This window comes from Centroberyx affinis, unplaced genomic scaffold (assembly GCF_046629955.1).
Source record: "Centroberyx affinis isolate AG114_WGS23_722 - 3 ecotype Tasmania unplaced genomic scaffold, CSIRO-AGI_Caff_v1 ptg004822l_1, whole genome shotgun sequence".
In the NCBI taxonomy this organism is placed as follows: Eukaryota; Metazoa; Chordata; class Actinopteri; order Beryciformes; family Berycidae; genus Centroberyx; species Centroberyx affinis.
Window position 1 is genome coordinate 61,937 of NW_027282351.1, and position 25,332 is coordinate 87,268.

Consider the following 25,332-nt stretch of genomic DNA (forward strand, 5'->3'; position numbering starts at 1 on the left):
AAAAGTCATAAAGAGCCAGTTATAGTACAGTAGTGCAGTCTATAGCGAGCTGGCTTGCTCTATATATGTATACTAACTTGCTGTAAAAATTGTCTCAGTGAATGTACTGCGGGTTAGAGTCACTCGGGGGGGTAAAAGTTGCCTCTTCAATAAATAATTGCTACTAAATAAGTCAGAGCACCAAAATGTGCCTGAAAACACAGCTGGGCGAACATTTTCAAAGAAATTCACCTAAAAGTAAACTCTGAGTGCAAAGTAGTACTTCCTCTGAGATACTTGGAGACGTCTGCCTGTAATTGGATATCAGCATCTGCGCCTTTGGGGCTGCTGAATGTAAATCATCCAATCGCAAATGTGAAGAATGAATTAATCAGCCAATCACACATGGTGACATTGCCGTGTCCTCTCATTTCCTTATCTTCTGTATGCACATTTCTTGGTCCTTTTCCTCTCAAATGCATTTGAATTCACTATTATTACCAATGTCAAGATAACCACTGAGTATCACACTGGAGTGGGCGATATCACATAGCGGCAAAGTCAGAGCCAGATCTAATCTGTTGGGCCCATAGCCGCAGGCTTGGGGCTTTCACATTGGATTTTATCACCACTCCACTAGAGGTGAATAGCCCTACTATCTCTCACCCCAAGGCCATTGAAGATAGTGACCATTGCTAGTGCTGTGAGAGTGAGTGGGCAGCCTTTGACTGACAGGGGCATTAGGCTAACATGGCCTGTCTGGAGTCTTACCAGCCATCACCCTCACATCAGTGCAACAGGCCTACAGCAATATCATCAACGCCGAGAACAGGCAATCTCTTTCTATCTAGTATCTGTTTTATCTTGCGTCAGAGAAGACAAATGCATAGAGTAGTTAATAATGCAAAATCTGTCTTGGATGGCGTCTGCGGGGCTCTTGATGAATGAAGAGTATTTTTAGAGGCTTGTGTGTAAGCATTTACCTGAGTGTTTTGGCTTTGTGTGTGTGTGCGTGGGGGGGCTTGATTACTAAAGGTGCATTTTATTTGCTAGTGAAAATCAGTTGTAGACAATTTATTTGGAGAGGACGGGAGGCAGGGGGAAGGGGGGTTCTCACAGGAGCTGTAGCTCTATTATTCCCACAGTTAACGCACCGCTATCACATTACTGCTTTTGAAGCTTGTTGTCTCATTTAGAGCAATTCCATAAAAATGATTATGCCGACTACGAGTCAATTACATTTCAACTCTTATTAGTTCAGGATGCAAAAATGAAATTAGACGAGAAGATATTATTGTTGAAGATATATTACGCTTTTCATTCATCACTTGAATGGAATGAGTCATACAGTGATGGGGATTCCAATCTCTTTTAATCAGCTCTGTGCTCTGGCAGGCGGCGGAGGATGTGCCGCGTGTTAAAATCACAATCTAGCCTGTCTCTCATCACTCATTTTTATGGCCCTTCAACTCTGTGAGCACCGCAGGGCATGACATTACCACCAGCCACCAGCCGAATTGGGTTCACTTTTGGCTGTGGCTGGTAAGGGTTTTTTTTTTCTTTTTTTTTTTTCATTTTGGCAAACTAGCCTGTCAGTACTTTAATATTTAACTCTTAATTTAAAACTCAGAATGTCTCATAAAAAGTGATTGATGTAACTAACTACCATTTTGTTGCATGTTGTGATGTAATTGTGATGTGTGACCATAAATGCTAATCTCAGCGTGTTTGTTTGTGTTTCAGTATAACTACGAGGGCAATGACATCAGTGACCTACCAGTGGACCTGTCTGTGGTTTGGAACGGCAACTTTGTTATCGACAACCCCTACAACATCAAAGGTGAGTCAGCACTATGACTGTAACCACTGCGGCAAAGGTAACCGATAGGAGCTACTAGATTATATGAATGGGTTTCATATTTTATTACAGCCTATTGGTTCTGTCTACAAATTTCATGAGCAAATTCTCTTATTCTTACTAAGGACTGGTGAGGAAATGGGAATTAGGGCGCCACTTGGTGAAAATTGAGTAACTATTCAATCCCATTTCTAAAACTAAGATGATTGGTCAGTTTTGTCATCCTCATCCTAGTCTTAGCTAGAAAACGGCTCATAAAAGCTCCAACCCAGAACCTGCAGGAAAATCAACATAGTGCTGCGGCTCCAACTGCATAGTAAATCATTTATAGTGTGACCAGAAGACCTCGGCTAGCCCACCCTCTGCAATTGATATTCTTGGTCTGTAAGCAGCGCAAACACCGTGGTTACTGCAGACCTACTTAAGCATGTGTGTGTGCGGGTGAGTGAGAGAAATACTGGTATTGTATGCCATTGAACTGTTTGCATTACAGGCATATGTTGCATCTAAGATATCTGTGAAAGATTGCAACTTCAGGAATGTGCTCAGATGCATCGACTTTTGCACTGACACCTGTGTAAGAGTGCACATTAGGTCGGCAACTCCTTTCATAATTTACATGCAGGAAGATACTGGGTGTGTCAAAAGTAGGTATACAATTTTTAATAATGACAACGCTGTATCATTTTAGTCATTTTCAACTTATTTGGTCATTCTAACAAAATAATTCAACATTCATTTGATATCTGGAAACAGGAACAATACAGTGAGAATTTTAATGCATAATACCTATGACAATGACTCTCCACATCTATTTGCACACATTCCCCAATATATATAACCACACCTTAATTTTGAAACAAAGGACAGTGTAGATAATGACAAAACGCATACACATACTTCACACGCCACTGTGGGAGAAGACAATGAGATCATGTCTATGGGATATAATTGCTAGTGAGGCGGTCTTTATAGTGCCGCCTCAATAATTATTGTGGCCTGTACAGCACAGCAGTGGGCTGTAACACTGTTCTCCTGCTGTGAGGTGAAGAAACATCATCAACCGTTACCAGTACATATAGGCTGTGGGTGACATGCATAAGGAGTTTTGTACAACAGAGGGAGCCACTTTGTTAGGTTGTGATGGTGAAATGCACAGTGAGCGGTACGCAGGATTTGATGCTGCTGTGCCTTCTGTCATGGTGTAGGGAGAGTCTTTCTATGCAGTCACACAAGGGATAGTTGCATCAAACCCTGAGTCTGTGAAGCTGTGAGGTCATTGTCGTTTTGTAGGTATTATAAGCCGTGCTAGTAATAGAAGGTAATGATACATTGTCCCGTGGTTCCATTTTCTTTGTTACTCCTTGCAGTCTAGATGTACCAAATACGTTTAAACAATAAGTGATGGTATATGAGCCGTACTGTGCTTTGTCACACTGCATCATTGTGTTATGTTCAACAGAGCAGCCCATTGTGTTGCACAACGCAAATGACATTGTAGGCTCAAATATCCAATCTATCCCAAAGGAGAAAGGTTAAATATTTCTCAGGCCGCTGGCTGTGACTGAGCTGTGTTATCATGGTGTGTTCTTGGCATGTACAGTTGTGCATGAGAACCACACTTCAGTATTGCGGTCCACAATGGCAGGGTGTTTACATTCACGAAGGCGACATAACATGCTTTGACAGCGTACAGTATGGTTCTCCCAAGGACAAGGCATTGCTGAATGGCATCTGTAACATGCAGCAGCAGTGACAGTGTACAATATCAGTGGCATGCATCAGTGTCTGTGCATTGTGTGTTATCTCCAGTGTAAATCTACTGGAGTGCTTCCCAAGGCGACCTACAGCCTAAAGACATCTCTCTTTGTCTGTCTGTCTGTCTGTCTCTCTCTCTCTCTCTCTCTCTCTCTCTCTCCCTCCCTCCGCCCTATTTCTCAGTCATGATAATCATCTGGTAGAGTGCAAGAGATGCTCGCTCGTCTTAAATACTGATATGTTAATGTAATTAGAGAGGAGTCATTTAGCAGCCAGTAATTGGTACAGGGTTACTTTAAAGTTGTTCCATGACCAATGGGATTTGGGGGATGGGATAGAGGAGGGAGGGAGGGGGGGTGGGATTCCTCTGCACAATTCCCGCGACCATTGGGAAATGGTTAACTCAACTTTGTTTCAGTGACATTGAGGAGGTTTTGAAGGTTTTGCGTAGGAGTTGGTTGGGGGGGGGCTTATTTGGATGGATTTTGGTTCATTTTTGTTGTTTTCAAACTGTTCTGCTCTCCAGGCTGCAACACAAGCTACACTGAAAGAGAAGTAATTTTATTCTCTCCCTCGTGTGCACCACTTTCTCACCTCTCCAAATGTCTTTCTTGCACCCTCTCTCCTCGTCTCCTCACCAGCCCACCTGTACAAGTGCTACGCGCTGAGGGACAGCTGTGGGATGTGTCTGAAGGCAGACCCCAGGTTCGAGTGCGGCTGGTGTGTTCAGGAGAAGAAGTGCTCCCTCAGACAGGAGTGTACTCCCCCAGAGAGCAGCTGGATGCACGCCACCACCGGAAACAGCCGCTGTGCTCACCCCAAGATCATCAAGGTAAGCCATGATGTGGTGACACACGCTCACACACACCATACAGTAACTCAGTGTGCAGCCCAAGCTCACCAAGATAACAGATGACACATTGCACACACACACACACACACACACACTAAGCACTCAGCCTACAAGGACTTACACACACCCTATACATCCCATTGCAGTTAGTGTAGAACAAACATATTCCTTAGCAAACCTGGGTATCATACAAAAAAGTACATTACGGTTTTCCCAGGCTTTACATTAAAGGTTTACCAAATAGGATTTCTGAGGCAGAAGTCTCTCAGAATCGTCCAATAAAAAGAAATGAGCAGAAATTGAAGTCATTTCGCTGTACATTACACTTCTCAGCTTAGCATGTAAAGAACAATAAAACACAATGAATTTCATTTCAAAATTGTAACTGACATTATACTGTATATGTCGCCACTGGTACCAACACTAGTACACACACACACACACACATAAACAACCCAAGATCCATGAGGTCAGGGAACACCCCACCCCAAAAACAAAATTGTATGCAGCTGCTGAATTCAACATAAGGAAATACTAATTTCTTGCCACAGCCAAACTTAAGATGGAAACGTCAGCTGCCGTTTGGTTAGAATCGCCCAGCAACTCAGAAATCAGAAACTTGACAAAGTCGATCCATAATTAAAAGTTAGCTCGTGGGAAGAGTTTATAAATTCCTACTGGTGCAGCGTCATTGTTTTGTCTCGGTGAGTGAAGGGTACGTCGTAGGAGGGAAGGCGGCAGGGAGGATAGACAAGTTAGGAGCCATCACAGTGACTGCAACCACAACACAGATGGGCTGGCCAGGAGGAGGCAGGCCGCACACACCAAGACTGAACACACTGACATGATGAGAGATGATGGCTAGGCTACACACACACACACACACACACACACACACACACACACACACCTGGGGAGGGGGAGAGGGAGAGGGTGGGGGTCTTGTGTATGTGTGTGTGTGTGAGAGAGAGAGACAAAGAGAGAGAGAATGTGTATGGAAGTGTGTGTGTGTGTGTGTGTGTGTGTGTGGGAGAGAGAGACATAGGCACAGAATGTGTGTGTGTGCGTCTGACAGGCCGGGTGAGTCAAGGCGTCTAAACACCACGGCGTACCCATCTGTTGCCGCCGGTAACCGTGGCGGTGGTCCTCGTCTGACTGTGACCTGGGTCACTATCCCTACAGCCCACCACTGGGACTGACACACACACACACACACACACACACACACACACACACACACACACACACACACACACACACAGAGCCCGGTTTGAAAGCCATGCACTGCTGTGTGAGATGCGTCAAGAAGTGCACTCCTCGTCAGCTTGTCTCAAATGCTATCCTCTCTCTTGTTGCATATTCATCTGTCCTTCTGACTCCCTCTCTTTCTCTCTGCCCCCCCCCCTCTCCTTCTCCCTCCCTCCGTCTTTCTCTCTTCGTTCTTTTCACACTTCTCCCTTCCCGCATTTTACCAAATTCAATCCTATCTCAAACGAGACGAAGCATCTGTGTCAGTCGGAACGAGCGCCATTTCTCTCCATTTAAATGAGTGTGAAATATATGTATAGTGTATAATGCATGCCCATTTTACCGACGCAGACTTGTATGGCTGGAGCCCTCGGTACATTTCCTGTGTGACATGGGTTCGTCTCTCTGAATGCGTAATGGAGATATTGGATAATTGGGGCACTGGCACATAGATAAAACCTTTAGCTAATGCGCTCTCCCTCTCTCTTCTCTGCTCTCTCTCTTCCCGCTCGCTTCAGTTATCTCTTTGAAACAAGCGCGCAGAGGCAATCGGGTTGTGTGTGTGTGTGCGCGTGTATGTGTGAGAGAGATGGGAAAGTGTGTGTATGAAGGGTGCATACGGAGGGGTAAATCCTGGCCTCGGGGCAAGATGTTGGTGGCAGTCAAACAGCAGGCGTAGAAGAGCTTCAAAAACAGCAGGGGGAGAAATTTAGGTTTGAAAACAAGGCGGGGGAAAGGAGAGACAAAGAAGACGGGAAGTAGGGAGAGCGACTCGCCACTGTAACACCCATGGAGGCGTTATCGCCGAGCCACACTTCCAGCCTCACCTCTCCTCTCCACCTTTGACATTTGCAGCGTGACATTTAACGCTAAAAGAGCATCCGCCGCCGACAAAGGAAATCTCTCCTTTTTCTTCTGCCATTTCATCCTTTAGTTCTCCCAAAGAGCATCACATCTGCCACGCAAATTGAATATTGCTCCACTTCTTCCCATCCGTTCGGTCAAATCCCTCTTTCCCTCCGTTTGAACCCTTTTTTTTTTTTCAGGCTGCTTTGTTCGTTTCTGTGGCACGCTAGACGCTGTGTGGCCATTAGCTAGCGGATTAGCCGCTAATTTCATTTGGACCGGAGAGCGTGTGTTCGACTGGGAAGGAAACACCAGTGGAGGGAGAGTGGGACCACACACACACACATGCACACGCACATGCACACGCACATACACACGCACATACACATACACACACACACACACACACACACACACATGCACACACACATGCACACATGCACACACACACACGCACACACAAAACACACACACACACACACACAGCCACCCAGAGCTTTCAGAGCAGCAAGTGTTAAACCCATTTGGTTCCATTTCCGAGTGTATTGCCCATTTGACATTGTTCAATAGTTCGCAATCGGGTACCATTTCACTAATAGTTCTGGCGCCTAAGTATTGTAGTACTACACCAAAGACAAAGATTGGCATTCTAGGCTGTAAATGCTTGGTTTTAGCCGTTGCAGCTGTAACATTAACCTATAGGATCTAGCTGTTAAGCTATTAAAGTGCTGTTTTTAATGCACTGTATCTATTTCTCTGCTCTCTGACACTTTGCACTAGATTACCTAGTACCCCATTCACAAACAAGCCAGGTCCCTGGAGGCTCGATACAATGCCTTGTGTGTGTTCGAGTGTGTACAAATACGTACACTTACAGGAACAAAGCACAATCACACACACACATACACACACTCACACTCACACAACACACAATGAGAAGCCAACATTTGGACATCAAATGTTTTCAAAATCAGAAATGGAAACGCACATCAGCTGCCACTTACAATTCGTAGCCTGTATGATAAGTTCAAAATCACATTCACAGCCGCACAAACTGACACACACACACACACACACACACACACACACACACACAGAGTGTCTGGCGCTGTCTCCCAGTGTAGTGTAGCAGTGTCCTAGTGCTGGCCTTGGCTGCTGCCTGGCCCTCCATCATCCATCATCGCCTGCCTGGCTACTCCTAGGGGACAGGAAGAGCATTACAGCTAGCCCTCAGAAACCAATTAAAACAACACAGGCCATGCTTGTGTGTGTGTGTGTGTGTGTGTGTGTGTGCTGAATATTTTCTGGTTTTGCGTGTGTGTCTCAGTGTGTGAGAAAGTGTGTGTGTGTGTCCAGTCTCTTGGCCCATGTGCTTGTGAAAGGCCACTGATTTCTCCCCCATGTATTGTTAAGCTGGAATATTTGCCTTTGCCGGACATGCTGGGTTAAGCTCTTTCTTTTTCTCTCTCCGTCACTCTCTCCATCTCCATTTCATGCTTCTCTACATTCTCTCTCTCTCTCTCTCTCTCTCTCTCTCTCTCTCTCTCTCTCTCTCTCTTTTTCTCTATTTCCCTATCCTTCCTTCCCTCTCTCCCTTCATGTTCCTCTGTCTCTCACTCCCTCCTTCCCACTTCCAGCCATCTATTCTCCCTCCGTTTACCCAAACTCTCCATCTCTCCCTCCATCCCTTCACTTTCTCATCTCTCTCTCTCCTTCCCTCCCTCCCTTCCTCCTTGGACCAACATTGAGAGAGATGTCTTTCTCTTTAGAGGTCTGTATCGACCGGGCTTCAGTGATTTGCCGTTGTGTTTTAGAGCTGAACATTGTGCCTCGCTGTTACAGCATTGAGGGAAAAAAAAAAGAAAAACAAGCCAATACTGAATAAACACCCACACTATATTCCAACACACCTGCCCATTGGCCTTTAAATGTCTTGGATTTGTACCTTGATAACTCTTGAAGTTTAAATTCTTGAATGATGATGAAATTCTGAGTAATAAAGACCTCAGTGGCCTCAGACTTCAAAGTGAATTGTCACAGGTTTGCCTCTTGTCAGTATTTATATTCTCTGACTCAATTCTATGAAATAACAATCCTGATGATTTTCTGTCTGTAAGATTTTATGCCTTCAAACATAATATTTTTCACACAGTCACATGTTGACATTTGGTAGTAAAGACTTATCCGTGCCACCCCCTCCCCTCCACTCCCTCCATTGCCCCCATCAGTGTGTGTGTGAGTGGCTTTTCTCTCCTCTCCCAGATCCCTCTCTTTCATATCACAGATAAGACTTCAGCAGCCCTACGCTGTGTTTGTATCCATCTTTCTCTCTCTCTGTCCCCCGACTGCTCCTTCTTTCCTCCTCCTCTTCTCTCTCTCCCTCTCTCTAACTAGCAGATGCTATCTGCGTGCTGCCGCTCAGCCGGCCACAATAGGCCTCACACAAAGCCTCCGACACAACGGGACAAGTCGGAGACGGAGAGAAAAAAGGGAGTTTGAATGGGCGTAGAGCGCTGCGACGGCGAGAGGAGAATAGAACGAGTGTTTAGGCTGGTGGCTTTTATCAAAAAGGGTTTTTGTTTGTGTTGTTTAGTTGTGGATGTAGCGACTTGTGTGTGTGTTTTGATAAGCCAGTGCTTATAGAGAAAGAGAGATTTGATTACCATATCTGAAGACTCTGACTGTGTGCCACTCACTCTTTTGTCTCCAACACAAAATATGTGCATTCAGGCGCATTGACAAAGAGAGAAAGAGAGAATTACAGAGACAGAACTCCAGAGAGGGAAAAGGAGTTGGAGGGAGGAGGGAAAGAGTAGGGGAGGGAGGAGAGAAGTTAGGGCCAAGTAAGGGCCATCCGCCTACCCAGTGTTAGGTGGAAAACGCTGCTTAATTATATCACTGTGACATTTCAGCTCTGGCCTGTACCACACTGGGCTTTGTTCCCTGTGTGTGTGTGTGTGTGTGTGTGTGTGTGTGTGTGTGTGTGTGTACGCGATCTTAACATTGAGTCCTGAGCACCTGTGGTCTTCACCAGCCTGCACCTTCTCTATAATGATGTTAGACTGGGTCTCGTTGCTGTGCTACAGGGCTGAGGAATAGAGTTGTAGAGAGGGGGTTGAGAAAATTGATCATTCTCTATTCGGGGGAAGGCGTATGTGCGAGAGAGTAGATGCACATAACCAGTCTTGGTGCCCACGCGCTCTTTATCCCCATTATAACCCATTCCATATCCATTACAATGTTCCCAACTCTTACCTTTTCACAGTCTGTTGACAGTGGGAACTCGCAAATCTGTTACAGTCGATATTGCGAACATCAGAACCGGCCAACAAAAATACAAATTTGATTTGGTTTACGATTTGGTTTGCCGACTTAAAATATGTGGTTTGGATGGGAATGGAGGACGAGTTTGTACTAGCATGTTTTTGGCCGCTTAGCCCCGCCTCTCCCCGTGTATCTATATACAGTATGTCTGTATAGATTACTGTGTGTGCCATCTGGATGTCTATGTCTACTTTCGTTGTCTACATTTTTGTTTGGATGTATGAATTTATATGTGTATTTGTGGTTGTGTGAGCCTCATGCATGTGCACATAATGGGTGTCCAGTGTATGTTGATGTGCGTGTCTGAATGAGAGCCACTGTCCATTAAATCTTATCTTAAATCTTAAATCTTAACCTTCCTTTACAGCCAAAGCCACATCAAAGTGTGACCTTACACCCCACCCTACCCCACCCACCCCACCCACCAACCTTTCACCCCCTTCTCCCCTCCCCCACACGCAGAAGGGCTGGGACAAATGACCCCCCCACCTCCCCCTTCCACCCCCATTCAGTGCTAATCCAATTAGCCCTAGCAGTAATCATGCTAGTAATGACTGATGACCACGGGGGCCATTGTCTGGGTCGCGGGCTAGATGAATGGGACGGTGATTAGTGACTGGGCTAGCCTCGGGTAGCCATTAGCACCTCCGCACACCTTTCACGGACCTCTAGGGGAAAGAGAGGGAGCGGAGGTCGCTGTGCGCAGTAATTGTGTTCAGTAGATTAATAGTCACAAGGGTAAATGAGAGATTTAAGTAAGGGCCTGATGGGTGGGTCCGGGTTAAGTGTGCGAGTTGGCAGATTGCGCTTGTTTTGACTGAGTTGAGGTGGGGTTAATGGATCCACGGTAATTTTTCATCTCACTAATTGAAGTTGCAAGTATTTGATTCAACCTGAATAGGAAATGACCTAATGACTTACTGGGAGGTGCCATCCATGCTAAAATATATGCACTCGTGGTACTACTTTGGATAAAGGCAACCAAATAATTTATGTTATGCATGTTATTCTGACTAACTTATCCCTCTTTGTCCCTCTTGGTTTGCTCTTCCATCCAGTTGCATCCAGAGACGGGTCCCAGACAGGGAGGAACCATGTTGACCATCACAGGGGAGAACCTGGGCCTGCAATTCAAAGACATCCAGAATGGGGTGCGCATCGGCAAGGTGACCTGCAACCCACAGGAGGACCAGTACATCAGCGCTGAGCAGTACGTTGACACCACCATGTCTTTCCTTTTCCCCCTCACTCTCGCGCTCTTTCTTTCTGTGTTGTTTCTGTGACTCTCTCCTTCCCTCTCTGTCTCTGTCCAATATTGTGACACTGAGTACTAAACACAACACACAGTGACTCTCTCACAGACCTATATGTTTCAGTGAAACCTCCAATTGTTAAATGCTGCTTCCCCCCTCAAGCAAAACCAGGTCCCTGTAAGCAAGCTCATAGTGTGTTTTGGTGCTCCTGCACTCTTTGCTGTTGAAAAGTCAATTACTGTGACATTGGCAGTTGTCTAAAACCAACACTACATCACTATAGCTACCTAGAAATGTCTGCTGCTAGACAAGTTAGAAAGTAGGTGTCGTTATTTCCCTTTTTTCTGTTTTGTCTTGAAATCATCCAAAGTAAAAGTGATACAATTAGGGACGTGAAAAAATTGGGGACGCTCGTCACAGCTGGAGATGTCCTCAATATTCTATTTCTAACTATGTAACTGTCACTCGTAGACAAATGCTCCATTTGCTTAGCTCTGCAGTGCAATCCCAACAGAATTAGTTTTCTCTGTTTTCGCTCGCCAAGAAGGAAACATGAAAAATGTGATTTTGATGGTTTGACAGTTAGGACAATAGAATGCGGCGCAGCTCTCACCAGTGATGACAGGTGTCCCCAAAATGGGTTTAGAAATATGCTAGTGGTGTATCAACCTTGATTTAGTACGGCCACATTGTGGCATTCGTACTGCTTTTGCATTTACCACTGTAGCTTCAGAGTAAGTCAAGTCAAGTTCATTTATTTCTATAGCCCTTCATCACAAGCATGTCTCTTTAGGACTTGACAGAGAACGATTCTACCAAGATCTAACTAATCAACAATCAATCACAAAACAAAATGATGCAATACAGTATGCAACAAAATAAAACAGAAGGAAGCAAAACAAAGCACAAGACACAAAATGACATGTTGGAGAGAGATACCAAGCCTACCTAACCCGTAAAATCAGGTGGTTCTGCATAGTAACTTTTTCTTTACCTCATGTTCACTTTGTCCAAAACCACAAAGGCGTCAACATTTAACCTTGTCAACCCCGTAACGCTGCGTTGGCCCGTTGCCATGGCACCGAGGCGGAGGAGGGCGCGGCCGGCAGTGAGGCTGTCATGCTAATTAAAAGTGATGTCAGCCATGCGGTGCCATTAGTGGCCCGATTGCTCTCGTCATCTCGCTGACCCCATCAGAGCTGTAACACAGTTGACGGGACGGGGTTATGGAACTGACAGTACAGGGTCAAAGGTCAACTGAGAGAGTGGAGGGAAGGAGGTGTGATGACTGGCGAACATGGACATGATGTAAATTCGTTGTTCTCGCCCTGCCTTTCTTATTCTGTCTCTCTCTCTCCCAGCACTTGTACTTCATACAGCTGGCATACATTCACACACAGCAAGAGACTGTTCACTTTTTAAGTTTACAGGAACAGACACAATCCCTGTTATATATTACTTCTGTAATGCTTTAGATGGCAGCTTCCTATAACTGTAATTGGAGAGGAATTAGGTAGTAACAAAATATGGCACCACTGGTTCTTTTCGTACTAGCAGGCCTGTCATTTACCTCAGTTCTGTAATATTTATTAGTTAGATAGTTGGTTTTGATTCCACCTTGAGGAGAGTAAATCATTGCCGTGAGAAAAACAGTGTCTCTCTTTACTGCATTATTAGTACTTTCTATATGACAATTTACCAGAATTTACCATATGTTTTATTTTTTACTGTCTAATTACACCTCCATTACATGATTGAGGGAGGTGTAATTTACAACATTGCCATCCTTAAAAATCTACCGTTAAGTCTGCTGGATTCTGACATTAGTCTCTCTAACCACGTAATAGCAACTGAATGTAGCCACCTGTTATTTGCACAGTAATGATGCAAGGAAGGCTGCGTTTCTAGTGGAGAGCTGTCCAGCATTGTAATCATGGCCCTGATTGTAGCAGGAGACCCAGAAATAAATGAGAAAAGAAAAAAAACAACAACCAAAAAAAAAAAAAAAACACAGCATCGGCATGCGGATGTCATCATCGGGGCAACGGTGAGGTTGCCGTGGCCACCTGCAGGGAGGACAGAAGCAGGAGAGTTAATAACTCATCTCAGGGAGAGAGGGAGGGTGAAGAGATGTGTAGGATACGAGCTTATGCAATTAATCAGCCGCTCCCACTTTAACCCTCTCCCTTTCTCTTTCTCTCTCTGTCTCTTCTTCGCTCTCTCCCTCCTCCTTTCTCTCACTGCCGCTCTCTCGCCCTTTCTCTCTGTCTCATTCGTTCGCTCTAGCTAATTAACAGTCAAGTGTGTCTCCAGTGGGTGAAACATGAAGTAAGAGTGTGTGTGTGTTCTCCCCCTGGGCTATGCTGCCACTCCTCTCGCTCAATCATTTCTCCAATGGATTTTCATTTGGCTAGCCAGCGCCCAGGGCCAAGTGCAAGGCTTATGGTTCTACAATATGCACTAATACAGACACACAGATATACATACACACACACACACATCTCACACTTAGCACTCCAATGGCAGTGAAGGAGAATTGATCTAATTGTGGCTATTTTTATGAACAAGGCTACAGATACAGGTTAGTCTATGGCAAAGGCGATCTTAATGACTTGGACAGAACAGAAATGTCAGTCACCCTGTCATCGGTAGTGATGTAATTTCCCCTCACTTTCCTTTCCCTTGCTTGATCCTTTTCCCGCCAAGCTCCGCTCATCTGAACTGGCAGTCTCATTAATAAGCAAACTGAACACAATGAAATCCATACATTTATTTGGATGTCACTGATAATCAAACGCTCTCCCTCCACCTCTCTGTCTCTCCCTCTGTCTTTCTCAGGATTGTGTGTCGGCTGAATGATGCAACAGGTTACAGGGTGCAGGAGGCTCAGGTGGAAGTGTGCGTGAGGGACTGCATACACCCTGACTACAAAGCCACCTCCACCAAGGCCTTCACCTTTGTGGTAAGTGTGTGTGTGAATATGCACGTGCATGCATGTCAGTGTCACAGCCTCATCCACCTGAGATATTGACGGATGAGACTAAGCTATTTCAATTCATTTGGTATTGCATTTGGCACTCAAGTCAAGCAAGCATACACACTGTCCTATACATACTGTCCTCTGCCTGTGTGTCCCTCCTCAGTCTCCGTATTTTACCCGTGTCCACCCGTCCAACGGGCCGCTGTCCGGAGGAACCAGGATCACCATTGAAGGCAGTCACCTCAACGCAGGCAGCGCTGTAGCCGTAAAGATTGGACTCCACTCCTGCCGTTTTGAGAGGTGAGCGAATCAAACATACCCAAGTGACGCTATACCCCAAATAAAGTTTGAATCCTTCAGGCGAAAAGGGACTTACAAGTTTGCTTTCAGATGAGTGATGGTTTCAAATCTCATTATTTACAGACTGTAACAGACTGACAACACTACTTTTGTGTGTTTTAAAGGTCCTGCCTAGGGTTTAGATTTAGTGTAAAAAAAAAAAAGAGATATATATATATGATATTCTGCGATATACGGTCTATCTGTAGAAACACAACTTTTGTTGGGGCACGAAATGATAAACTTTAAAGTCATTTTTCTTAGCCTCACTGCTCACACAGTCACTGCTCTTTGGCTTTGTAGGACAGTGTACATTTATAATTATTGACAATAGAGGGTATGTGTTTCAGGTGATTTAGAACATTGATACCCCAAATCATTTGGATTGACTGTATAACTGCAGGCCTGAACAGCCACAGGCATGTTGGAAGTTGGAAGCCACACATCAAACTTATGTAGTTATTCATCTGAAGGCTGCAATTTTCTTCTCAGCTGACTTGCCTCGTGGAATAATGGTTTAAAAACTCTACCATTTTTAGTTTATTTTGTTCAGTGTCACCATGATGTTATACAATCTGAGGTCTTTGGTTTATGGTCTTCTCTAGACAATTGCTAGTCATGTTATCATGAGAGAGTTTCTTCCAGTCTCTGTGGGACTTTCTTGGGCATACTGCCATGTTTTCCCCTTTTTCAGCATCTCATAATGACCGTTATTTTATATTAGAAACTCACTGTATGCCTTTGATTTGCAACAGCTGTGACAAACACATAGCTGGTAGGAAGATGACCTAGTGTAATTGACAGCAATTGTTGTGAGAATGGCGGTATAGCATTTCTCAGGGGAGCCGCTATCATCGTTCAGTTGTTCTGTGAATGACTAAGTGCGTTTGTGAAGTGCATGACCCACTATAATTTGGAAGGAATGATATGGTGTTGCTGGTAATTGGTAACTCACATTTTGACTGCTTTGAACCCATATTCAAGAAGGTTTTTTTTTTTTGCTTGAGTTTTTACAATAATCTACCACTGCTATCTTCAGTTGTCACTCAGGCTGCAAGAGATTGTTCCAGGATTTCAAGAAAAGGAGACATGGATCCAATTTGATATGTTGATGACTCTAATTCCACCAGCCAAGAACTCTATTGTTTCTTTTAGTCCTTTTCTGGCAAACTGACAGCCAACTGAGCTCTGGACTAAATCCACTCATGTATGGTGTCTGGCAGATGGCAGAGAAAAGAAACCTCACAGTGAAGATTGTTAGCACGCCTGTACAACAAGCACCTAGATAAAAGACTGAAAGGAAAATCCAAGCAGAAGCTACTGTAGTCAAGATGACTATCAGCTTTACAGGAAGTATTTTAATATATTTCACTTGCACATTTTCTGCATGTAGCTGACACCCTTGTCCAGATTGATTTTGAATAAGTGTAACACTAGAATAAGCTTAATTTCCCACATTACTAAAATTGCAAGCAGTCAATAGGATGGAGAGCAAGGGTTAGAGACATAGTGCCATGAAAATATTCCTGTCTCCATAGGACAATCATGTAAGAGAGATATACTGGGAAAAGAAATAAAAGTAAGAGCTAGGGAAGGAGGTGGAAGGGTGTTTTTTTTGTTTTGTTTCAGAGCAAATTCAATATAACACTATTGTTGTTATTATAGCGTGTTCCTGCTTGGGCAAAAAGCGACAGGTTAAACTAATGAGTTTGGACCTATCAAGTTCTTTTTATATGATATCAAAGGAACAAATTAAAGGCCAATTTAAAGTACTGTGGCACATCCCCAGAAAGGTGAACATAATAGTCTTGGCCTTTCATTCACTGAGCAGCAATAACCTTTATGGCCAAAGTAATGAACTGGTTGAGTCCATCTCTTTAATGTGTCTTTGTATTCAGCGGGGCCTCCGCTTTAATCAAAACCTATTTACCCTGAGTCACTCATCCTCTTATCTCCCTCTGCAACCCCCTTTCTTTCATTCTCTCTTTTCTTTCTCTCTGTATCCCCTCTTGGCTTTCTTTTGTGCGACAGCAACCTTGTCAAAAATACGTACGCGGCACCACAGGCATTCGCGATGGCGACGGTGTTGTGAAAACGGTTTCCATGGAGACCCGGCACTGGCGGAATGTGGAAAAGCTTTTTTCATCCTTCCTTTTTTCCCTCTTCCATCTTCATCCCCTCTTCTCTTCAGTCCCCTCTCCATCTAAGCGTTAGTGGAGGGCGCTGTTGAAATCGCCTCCCGGGAGACAGCAGGGACGTGCCCGGCAAAAATCGCCAGCTTCCCCCCATTTTGCTTTCTTACCCCGTTTTTTGCCGAGCCACCCCTCCACCCCTCCACACCCCACCACACCCCTCCACAAGCCGCGGGGATAGCGCCGCCAAAATAGGTTTTCACCCTTTCATCTCCTCCATCATCTTCCGTCTTTCTGCGGATTTCACTTTCACAGCAGATAACGGGGGAGGATTTGTGTACGGATCGGCTTGCTCTTCTCATGTTGGAAATTTCACACCGCGCAGCCTGCCATGACGCTCGCACAATGCACATACACCCGTTTACACACACGTGCAGTGTGCTGTAGCACATACACACACAATGAACTGACATAAAATGCATCCTTACACAGTGTTAATGTGCTACTTACATACTGTATGGACATGCAAATGCACAGACCTCCACACAATGCCCCCCCCCCCCCCCCAGTGCACACCTTCATAATGTGCTGCTTACACACATGGGTACACACACATACACACACTGTCCCGGAGACGGTCATTCCCTCACTGCTCGGCCAACAGCGCTCCCCTCTGACCGGGGAGGGGACAGTGGAGTGAGGCACTGGAGTGGAGCGCAAAGTTTCTGGCAGCGGCACAAAGTTTCCCAGCAGGCCACAGCTGGCTGCCTGTCTGCTAGGGAGGGGGTTACATCACACAGAGAGACGACCAGCCTGATCTGCCACTTCAGATCAGCCAGACAGAGAGAGAGAGAGAGAGAGATAGAGAGAGAGAGGGAGAGAGAGCAGGGCTTTGAAGTACAGCACTCTGTGATACGGGCTGATGAAACCACGGCTGGCCAGACTGAAAGATGTCGGCCTTGGAGATGGCTGACTGTCTGTGTGTGTATGTGCCTTATTTTTTAACATATCTGATGAATATTTTATGTGTTATTTAAGGACTAAAGTAGGATTTTTTTCTGCATGCACACTCTCTGTTTGTCTATCTCTGGGCCTGCCAGGGAGTCAACTTCTCCTCAAGACGTCTTGGTACAGGTCCTTGGAACAGAGTCTAATTTAGGAGTGGCACGCTCCGTCGTCCTATTTAACATCTCTCCTTCTCCATCGTTCCCTTCCCCTTCCAGGCGGACTGGCAAGGAGATCGTGTGCGTGACGCCGGCGGGCCAGGCCTCAGGCACCACCCCGGTCATGGTGGACATCAACGCTGCTGAGCTGAGGAACCCGGAGGTCAAGTTCAACTACACCGACGATCCCACCATCCTCAAGATCGAGCCCGACTGGAGTATCGCTAGGTGAGGAGACACACAGAGCCTTTTTACCCAACTAGTCGAGGTGTAAACCCTGGACATGGCCCAAAATCTCTGGTCCACGTTACTTTGGATCACAGAGAAAATCCAATGTCTTTTCCAGTGTTGCGTAGAAACCTCCTTGGAGCGCAATGATTGAAAATATAACAGGGTGATTGATTAATTTTAGAAATCTTGTGCATGGTGTGTGTCAACCCTAGAAGTAATCCATATTCTAGAATTCTGAGTAAAGGCTTGAAAATGTGTCAATATTAAACTTTATATTTTAATATAAATTTAAGTTTAATGCAGTACAAATCCGCAACCATTGTTGCACCATATGATCAGTTCCATCAGCCATCATTGTATAATCCATTGGCATATGGGTTTTACATTATGTATACTATACATCAGCACAAAAGTGTTTGATGTACAATTCTGCTTGATGTGCAGCTACAGTATAGAACAGATACGTACAGATTCATAGATAGATTAAAGAAGAAATTCACCCATTATTTATTAATCCCTAGTGGTGGTTGTGCCATACATTCATGTCTTTCTCTAGGAGCATGGCCAGCTAATCTGAAGTATGAACTCTAGGTAGAAGACGATAAATGTTTTATTCTGCTGGCATACTCCTCGGCTCAGTCTCGAAGCAAAACTAAGTAAACATTCTTCTCCATTTTCACACTCGTCTTGCATTCAAAGGCATATTCTTTATTCTGTTTATCTTTATGTTTCAAAAGTAAATCTTTGAGAGCACGAACAGCGGGAAAGGAGGCTCCTGAAGCAGTGCAGTGCTAGTTGATGAGCTGCCGTGGAGATGCATCTGTAAATATTACTTGACTTATTGAAATGAGACTACATAGCCACAGGAAGATTCCCCATGCATACACAAGCTGTGTTGTGGAAAAAAAGGAGGGAGCTTCCAAATGCTAATGGGCTCACTAGCATGACCTAGAAACTTTACTACTCTGCTCCGAAAAGAAGCCAGCACATATACATACACACTTGCTGTTGACTGTCTCATTTACTTCTACAATATTGTTCCAGGAACTTCTCATCCATTAATTTCTGAGCTCTTTACTATAGTGTTGTTGTTCTGTTGCTGTCATTGTTGCCTTTTGAAGCTTTCCCACTCTCTACTCTACATTGTTTACTCTTCATTATGTTACTGTTATTTACAAGAGTTTTAAAAGACTATTTATTTGATATTTAAAGTCTTACGCTGTTATTAACGCAAGAAGTTCTGCAAACTCTGACAGAGCCATAGAAACATTCCTCTAAGGAAACACAGGTATCTGATTGGCAGTTGCATCTCTCAGGACAGTCCAAAACAAATTTAGCCGCCAGACAAAATGTCCACCAGGGAGGGGAACAATCCACTACACCGGCATCACAGGGGGTTGAGGTGAAAATGGGAGCAGCGTTTAAAACTCTGCAGGGAGACAGAAAGTCTCCCTGCAGAGACAGAAAGTCCCTCATCTTGCGACAGAGGTGTGAGCGGATGAGAAGTCTCATTTGGAATGGGGTGAGTGAAAGGTAGAGGGAAACAAGAAGAGAGCGTTGGCTGCAGCCTCGGGGGGGAAATGACCTCACCGCTCGCCTTGTATTTGGTGTTTCGCTCAGCTCTCCCAGAGGAAGTGCATGGTTCTCCAGGCCATTCGCGCTTGTATTTACCAAGCTATTTTGTCGCCATGTCCCCCTTGGTGACCCTGGTGCTAGGGCTATTTCAAACAGCGCCGAGCCACCGCAGCCCAAAACACAAATCTGACATGACTGAGACTTGTTCCCCTCCCTGCTGTGGGTGTTAGGAAGAGACTCTTGGAGGTTCTTAGCTGAATAACGCAGACACTTTGTATGACACTATATCCTGTTTACACAATATATTACAGCATACACAATACACAATAAATACACTATATACCCACTGAGCAAAAGACGTGATTTCAACGTCGCGTCTATGCTTTAGCTCTCATATAACCCAGGATCATTACGGCTATGTATAGACCTATTTTAGACCAAGCAGTAAATACATTATTACAATGAATAAACATCTGTAAATACCAAAAATATGCACCAGAGAAGTCCTGTAGACTAGCCTACAAGATAATTATCTCAGCACAAGAAGTAATTTCAACATTGCGTCTATGCGTAGCTCACATATAGTCCAGGATAATATTGTCTATGTATAGACATCTAATAAACTTTCACTTTTCAACCCCATTTAAACTTAATTTAGCCTAGACGGCTATGGCCATTTAGACGCGTTTTAAACGTCTAATCAACGTAAAATTGCTCAGTGGGTAGTGTGTGTTGTATGTGTTGAAAAGATTCTTACCCTATCTGAGAATTACCCTTGTGGGGCGTTGGCACACATTGAAACAAAGCAGTTTCAGTGATTCTGGGCTGTGTGCACAGCTGTCTCCACATGCTCACAGCTCTATCCTGTGCTGTTTCACTCAGAAAGGTGTTTAAAAGTCTTCAATAGTGAAGTCCTTTGCTCAGTTTTCACACCAATCCACCCACTTCAACATCTGTCCGTCTCCTCGACGCTCCTCAGCGGCCCTAACCCCTCCTCTGCTTCCCCGCTGTTCAGTCGACTGACTCGCTCTCCCTGCCAGCTCCCCAGCCCCCCGGTACAAGGCCTCCTCTCACCCCGAGGCCTGGGCCTGGCCTCACCTCCCTTCCCCAGAGACCAGCTCCATCTGGCCCCCACAAAACACAGCCAACAACCTGGATGTGGATGTTTTCTCTTGGCTGGCCTGTGTGTTTGTGTGCGTGTGTGTATGTTGACATCACAGCACTCTGATTCCACCATGGATTGGTGTTTGTTTGGTTAGCTAGAAAGGCCTCAGTTACTTCTTAGAGGATAGATACCAGAGCCAATGAGTGGCAGACATTTTTAACAGCTGCTATCTTTTAGGAGAGCTTTTTTGATTTGGTACAGTGATACAGAATATGAACAATAGAGCCTGTTTTAGTATTGTATCAACTTGCTGTTACATGTGTTTATGAAAGCTAGCAATGAAATGGTCAGTGTCGCTACTGCTACCGATCATTCACATGTTGTGAGTCTGCTGTTGATTAAGCCGATGGTGACTCTTGCTTTAAACACTCCAGTTTTTAGGTTGTATGCCAACTGATTTAGGTGCTGTCGGAATACCTCACATCAGGTAAAGTTCAGCCTCTCAGGCCAGCAGAGGCTGTCGAGAAGTCGGTGTGGGGGAATGGTACTCTCACCCATATTACCTGTGTCTCTGTTGGTCAGCGTCACATAGACCTGAATAGGTCACAGGTGTAAAGGTTACAGAACAACATGTCAGATCAGTGACAACTGTGCGGTAGTGTATCTCATGCTGAAAAATACCACAGCGCACCTTGAGTACGCTCCCAAAATATCTCACCTGGCTTTTAAGAGACGATGAAGAGAGGCCAAAAACTTCAGAGATTGGTTTTCGGGAGAAATGTTATATATTTGCTTCTTTTACTCCCTCCAGCACCGATAACAGTTTAAATGAGCTTTTAACATTCATGCAAGAGCTTTGGCATTACTATCATTACCTGAAAATGGGCTGCAATGAATAAGCAGGTGGAAAGCTACAGCAGAAGCGAGCATTAACATTAAATCGCCAACTGGAGGGCCCTCTTGGCTCCCGCTGAGAACAGATTTATTAACATTTAACTCAACCGATAGGCTTGCTCAATAGTTTATGCACTTGGACCCTGCAAGAACAAGTACCTTATCCATATCCATGAATATGTGACTAGATTTTCCCAGGACCGATGGCAACTTGTCAATGTGGTTCATTTTAATGATGTTTGTCTGGATTTCCTGTCGCTAATGTCTCTTTTCTCTCTTTTCTAGTGGAGGAACCATGTTGACTATAACTGGAACCAATCTGGCAACCATCAAGGAGCCCAAAATGAGAGCCAAGTACGGAGCTGCCAAGTCAGTCAATGTAAGTGGTTGAACTCAGACACCCGCAGACAATCTTTATTGACAAAACAAAAAAAGCAATGACTTGGCAAGTGAGATGGGTGGGACAGATATAGACACACAGATCTCTCTCGCTCTCTCTTGCTCTCTCTCCTTTTTTTCTCCCTCTTTCTGGAAAAACAGATATTCAGACAACACACACAGACACACCTGGGATACAGAAACGCACACACACCTGACCTGTCGGTCACCCAGCCAAGGGCCTATTTTCTGTGTTTTTGATGTTGAATTTCCTTTTAGCAGTTTAACCTTTGAAATGTCAACCAGCAATAAAGCCGCTCTGGCAAATCCCCTCCTCTTCACCTAGCACCACGGGGCTTGGCTAACCTTTCTCCCACTACCCCGCACCCCACCCGCCAAAAAAAAAAAAAAAAAACATCCAGTCTTTCCATTCCCCTATCTGCGATCATTTTTATTTCCCTTGGTTAAATGCATGTTTTCATTGACCTATACACGCAGATCTTCCTGGTTTTACTTTGCGGTAGTAAATTGACTGTGACATATAGCACATAATATAAGGCTAAAGGCACACTGTGAAACTACCCAGATGTCTCTTTAGCCATGCCATGTTATCGTTATTGGCTAATGGCTAACCTCTCCTGTTTCTTTGTATGTCATTACAGTCTAATTTGTTCTTCGGTGACTGAGTTTAGTGTCGAGCCCCACAGGGGATTTCGAGATGATATCAACACTGATTACAACACTGATGTTATTAAGCCTGCCTCTTCCTCATTATGTCATTATGGAGACATTTAATCACCCACGTCACAACAATGGCATGCCTCAGTCTGACCTCTGCTTCAGCCATCATGCATGTTGTTGACCACTTTGGTATTTGTTAACACAACCTTGTATACAAGGATTTACATTTTTTTTCTGTTTGTCCACATCAATGTCATTGTAGATGTCAATCGATGCCATGGCAGACGACAGTAGCAACAAGGCAGTTAGGTTGTTAGATAGGCAATTAAAACACAAGGTCAAGTGTAATTTAACTCAAATGATATTGTTTCTTACATCGCTATTTCTCTTACTCTCTACTGCTCCCTCTCTCTCTCTCTGTCTTACTCTTTTTCTTTCTCTCCCTCCTCCTCTCTCTCTCCCTCTCTCTAGAACTGTACGGTCGTCAACAACACGGTGATGGTGTGTCTGGCGCCCTCTGTGGCCGGATCTGACAAGGGCTTCTCGGAGGCAGGCAGCAGTCCCGATGAGATCGGCTTCGTCATGGACGACGTGCGCTCTGTGCTGGTGGTCAACGAGAGCTTCAGCTACCACCCAGACCCCGTGTTCGAACCCCTGAGCCCCACAGGCATGCTGGAGCTGAAGCCCAGCTCACCCCTCATACTCAAGGTATGGATCTCTGTGCATTGATCTGTTGTACTCTTGCCTTTACCTGCCTTTGCTTTACATCCATCACATCCCTTTCTCTTTTTCCTCTTCTCTTCTCTTGGCTTTGCTTCTCTGCTCTGCCTCCCTTCTTATGTCTTCTCTATGCTTCTCTACCTTTGCTCTTCTCTTCTCTTTGCCTCTTTCCTACTCTCCTTTCTCATCGAGTGGACAGTCTCAAGATAGAGGTTGTGCTGTAGAAATTGATCTACATTAAATATTTTTATCCAAGGCTGCTCTGTAAGAGACCTAATGTGAAAGAGATATCTAGGACAAAGCAGGACTCTTGACAAGAAAAGGTTAGCTGCATATAGTCTTGCATGTTAACACTCAGTTGGCACACTGGTAGAGCAGCAATAGCAATAGAGGCATGCTACTAATGTTGAGTATTGTCTAGCTGTGAAAAGCTCAATCTCACAAATAGGCATTTTAGAAAACGCTGTGCCGACCTCCCAGCCAGCATCCAACACAGATGATAAGGCACTGACAGGCATTTGAAATGACTCCAAACATTCCTGCGTCAACAGTTTCCACCCTCCTCCCTCGCTTTGAGAGCTTTTCTTTCAACGCAGTCTTCTTTCAGATTTGACTCAACCTTGAAAGATGTTACTTCTTCGCCTCCTATCTCCGATGGGGTTTGGAGACCTTTAAAAGTAGTTTCTAAAGCGCCCCCTTTAAAATCAGGCACAAAGAAAAGTAATGTTTATAAAATGGACCCATGCGCCGCTCTGCCACCTGTTCAGATTTCTATCAGATAAGTTCTGAAGAGAGAGTTCATAGCCATGTTTACTCTAAGCCATAGAGGCACATCTCCTACGCATTTGAATGCGAAGTGCATTTAAAAAGGCATTGCCCCACCCACCCACGCTCTCTTTTGTCATGTCACCTCTCCCCTTGAACTTCAAAGCGGTTCAGGAGCGAGAGAGAGAAAATTATCATGCAATTTCATGGAAAAATAAAGCCTTTTTTCCCTTGGCCAATCAGGGTGGAGTTTTGGGAATGAAGAATTGTGCTTCTTTCCCCCGTAATTTTAAATAAAAATTCTATAATCAAAAGCTTTGATTGCACCGCCGTGCTGCGGGTAAAGAGCTGCAGAAATAAGCAGCACAGGAATGGCATCCTATTAAATAATTGCAGAGAAATTAGACGTGCATCGAGATTTTCCAAGCAATTAATCCCCCCCCTCCCAAAGCATGGTGGGTGAGGAGGGGCGGAGTTAAGTGTAGGGGTAGGGGTAATAGAGGAGTGACGAAGAGAGGGGGGATTTCGGTACGATTTATATACCCCTATAATTGCCCCCCCACATACCCCCACCCTCAGCCAAACAGCACATAACCAGCCTCTTTGCACAGCTTTCTTACCTGTGACAGGCTACAGCTAAAGCCACTGATTTGATCATGGTTTGGCAATATGAAACACAACGTGAGCTGCTGCATTGCTTCCATAGTGAGGAGTTTACCTTTTTCAGTATAGGTAGACAGAGATTTCTCCACAGCTAATGTATCTTTCCTTTATGTATATATACTGAAACCGTGTGTCTGTGTATATTTTCCAGGGGCGTAACCTGATTCCAACGGCCCCAGGTAACACCAAGCTGAACTACACTGTGCTCATCGGGGAGACACCCTGCGTTCTCACCCTGTCTGAGAGCCAGCTGCTGTGTGAGTGGCCTAACCTGACCGGAGAACACAAAGTCACTGTAAGTACTCCTACATTACTCATGTACATTACTGTTTGACCAGTCATTTTGGGGCTGGAACATACTCTTATGTCTGTTGTGTGTTTTCTCATGGTGTAACGCGTCTGTCGTCATTATGTTAAAGGATAAGTTCAGCGATTTTGGACCTATATATAATTTGTGTCTTACATACCAGACCTGGACCCGCAGAGAGCTCCTGTTGCTATGGCCTCTTGCTGCTGACAATGAGTCCAAACGGGGTTTGTCAAAATGTCTCTACAGGGGAGTTGAGAGTAAATGGAAAAGTTGCAAA

General features: G+C 44.7%; 1 protein-coding gene across 1 annotated transcript in view; it reads left to right on the forward strand.

Annotated features, from left to right (window-relative positions):
- Window positions 1–25,111, forward strand: part of LOC139666136 (plexin-A1-like) — a gene marked incomplete at both ends in the record, with an annotated part of 83,358 nt that extends 58,247 nt beyond the window's left edge. The window contains 10 exons of the mRNA XM_071545254.1: window positions 1,723–1,819; window positions 4,237–4,427; window positions 10,925–11,076; window positions 13,958–14,081; window positions 14,263–14,399; window positions 17,794–17,961; window positions 21,824–21,917; window positions 23,069–23,305; window positions 24,897–25,044; window positions 25,084–25,111. Of these exons, the coding sequence (XP_071401355.1) occupies window positions 1,723–1,819; window positions 4,237–4,427; window positions 10,925–11,076; window positions 13,958–14,081; window positions 14,263–14,399; window positions 17,794–17,961; window positions 21,824–21,917; window positions 23,069–23,305; window positions 24,897–25,044; window positions 25,084–25,111 (1,376 nt within the window). The remainder of the gene's footprint in view (window positions 1–1,722; window positions 1,820–4,236; window positions 4,428–10,924; window positions 11,077–13,957; window positions 14,082–14,262; window positions 14,400–17,793; window positions 17,962–21,823; window positions 21,918–23,068; window positions 23,306–24,896; window positions 25,045–25,083) is intronic.
- Between the last annotated feature and the right edge of the window lie 221 nt (window positions 25,112–25,332).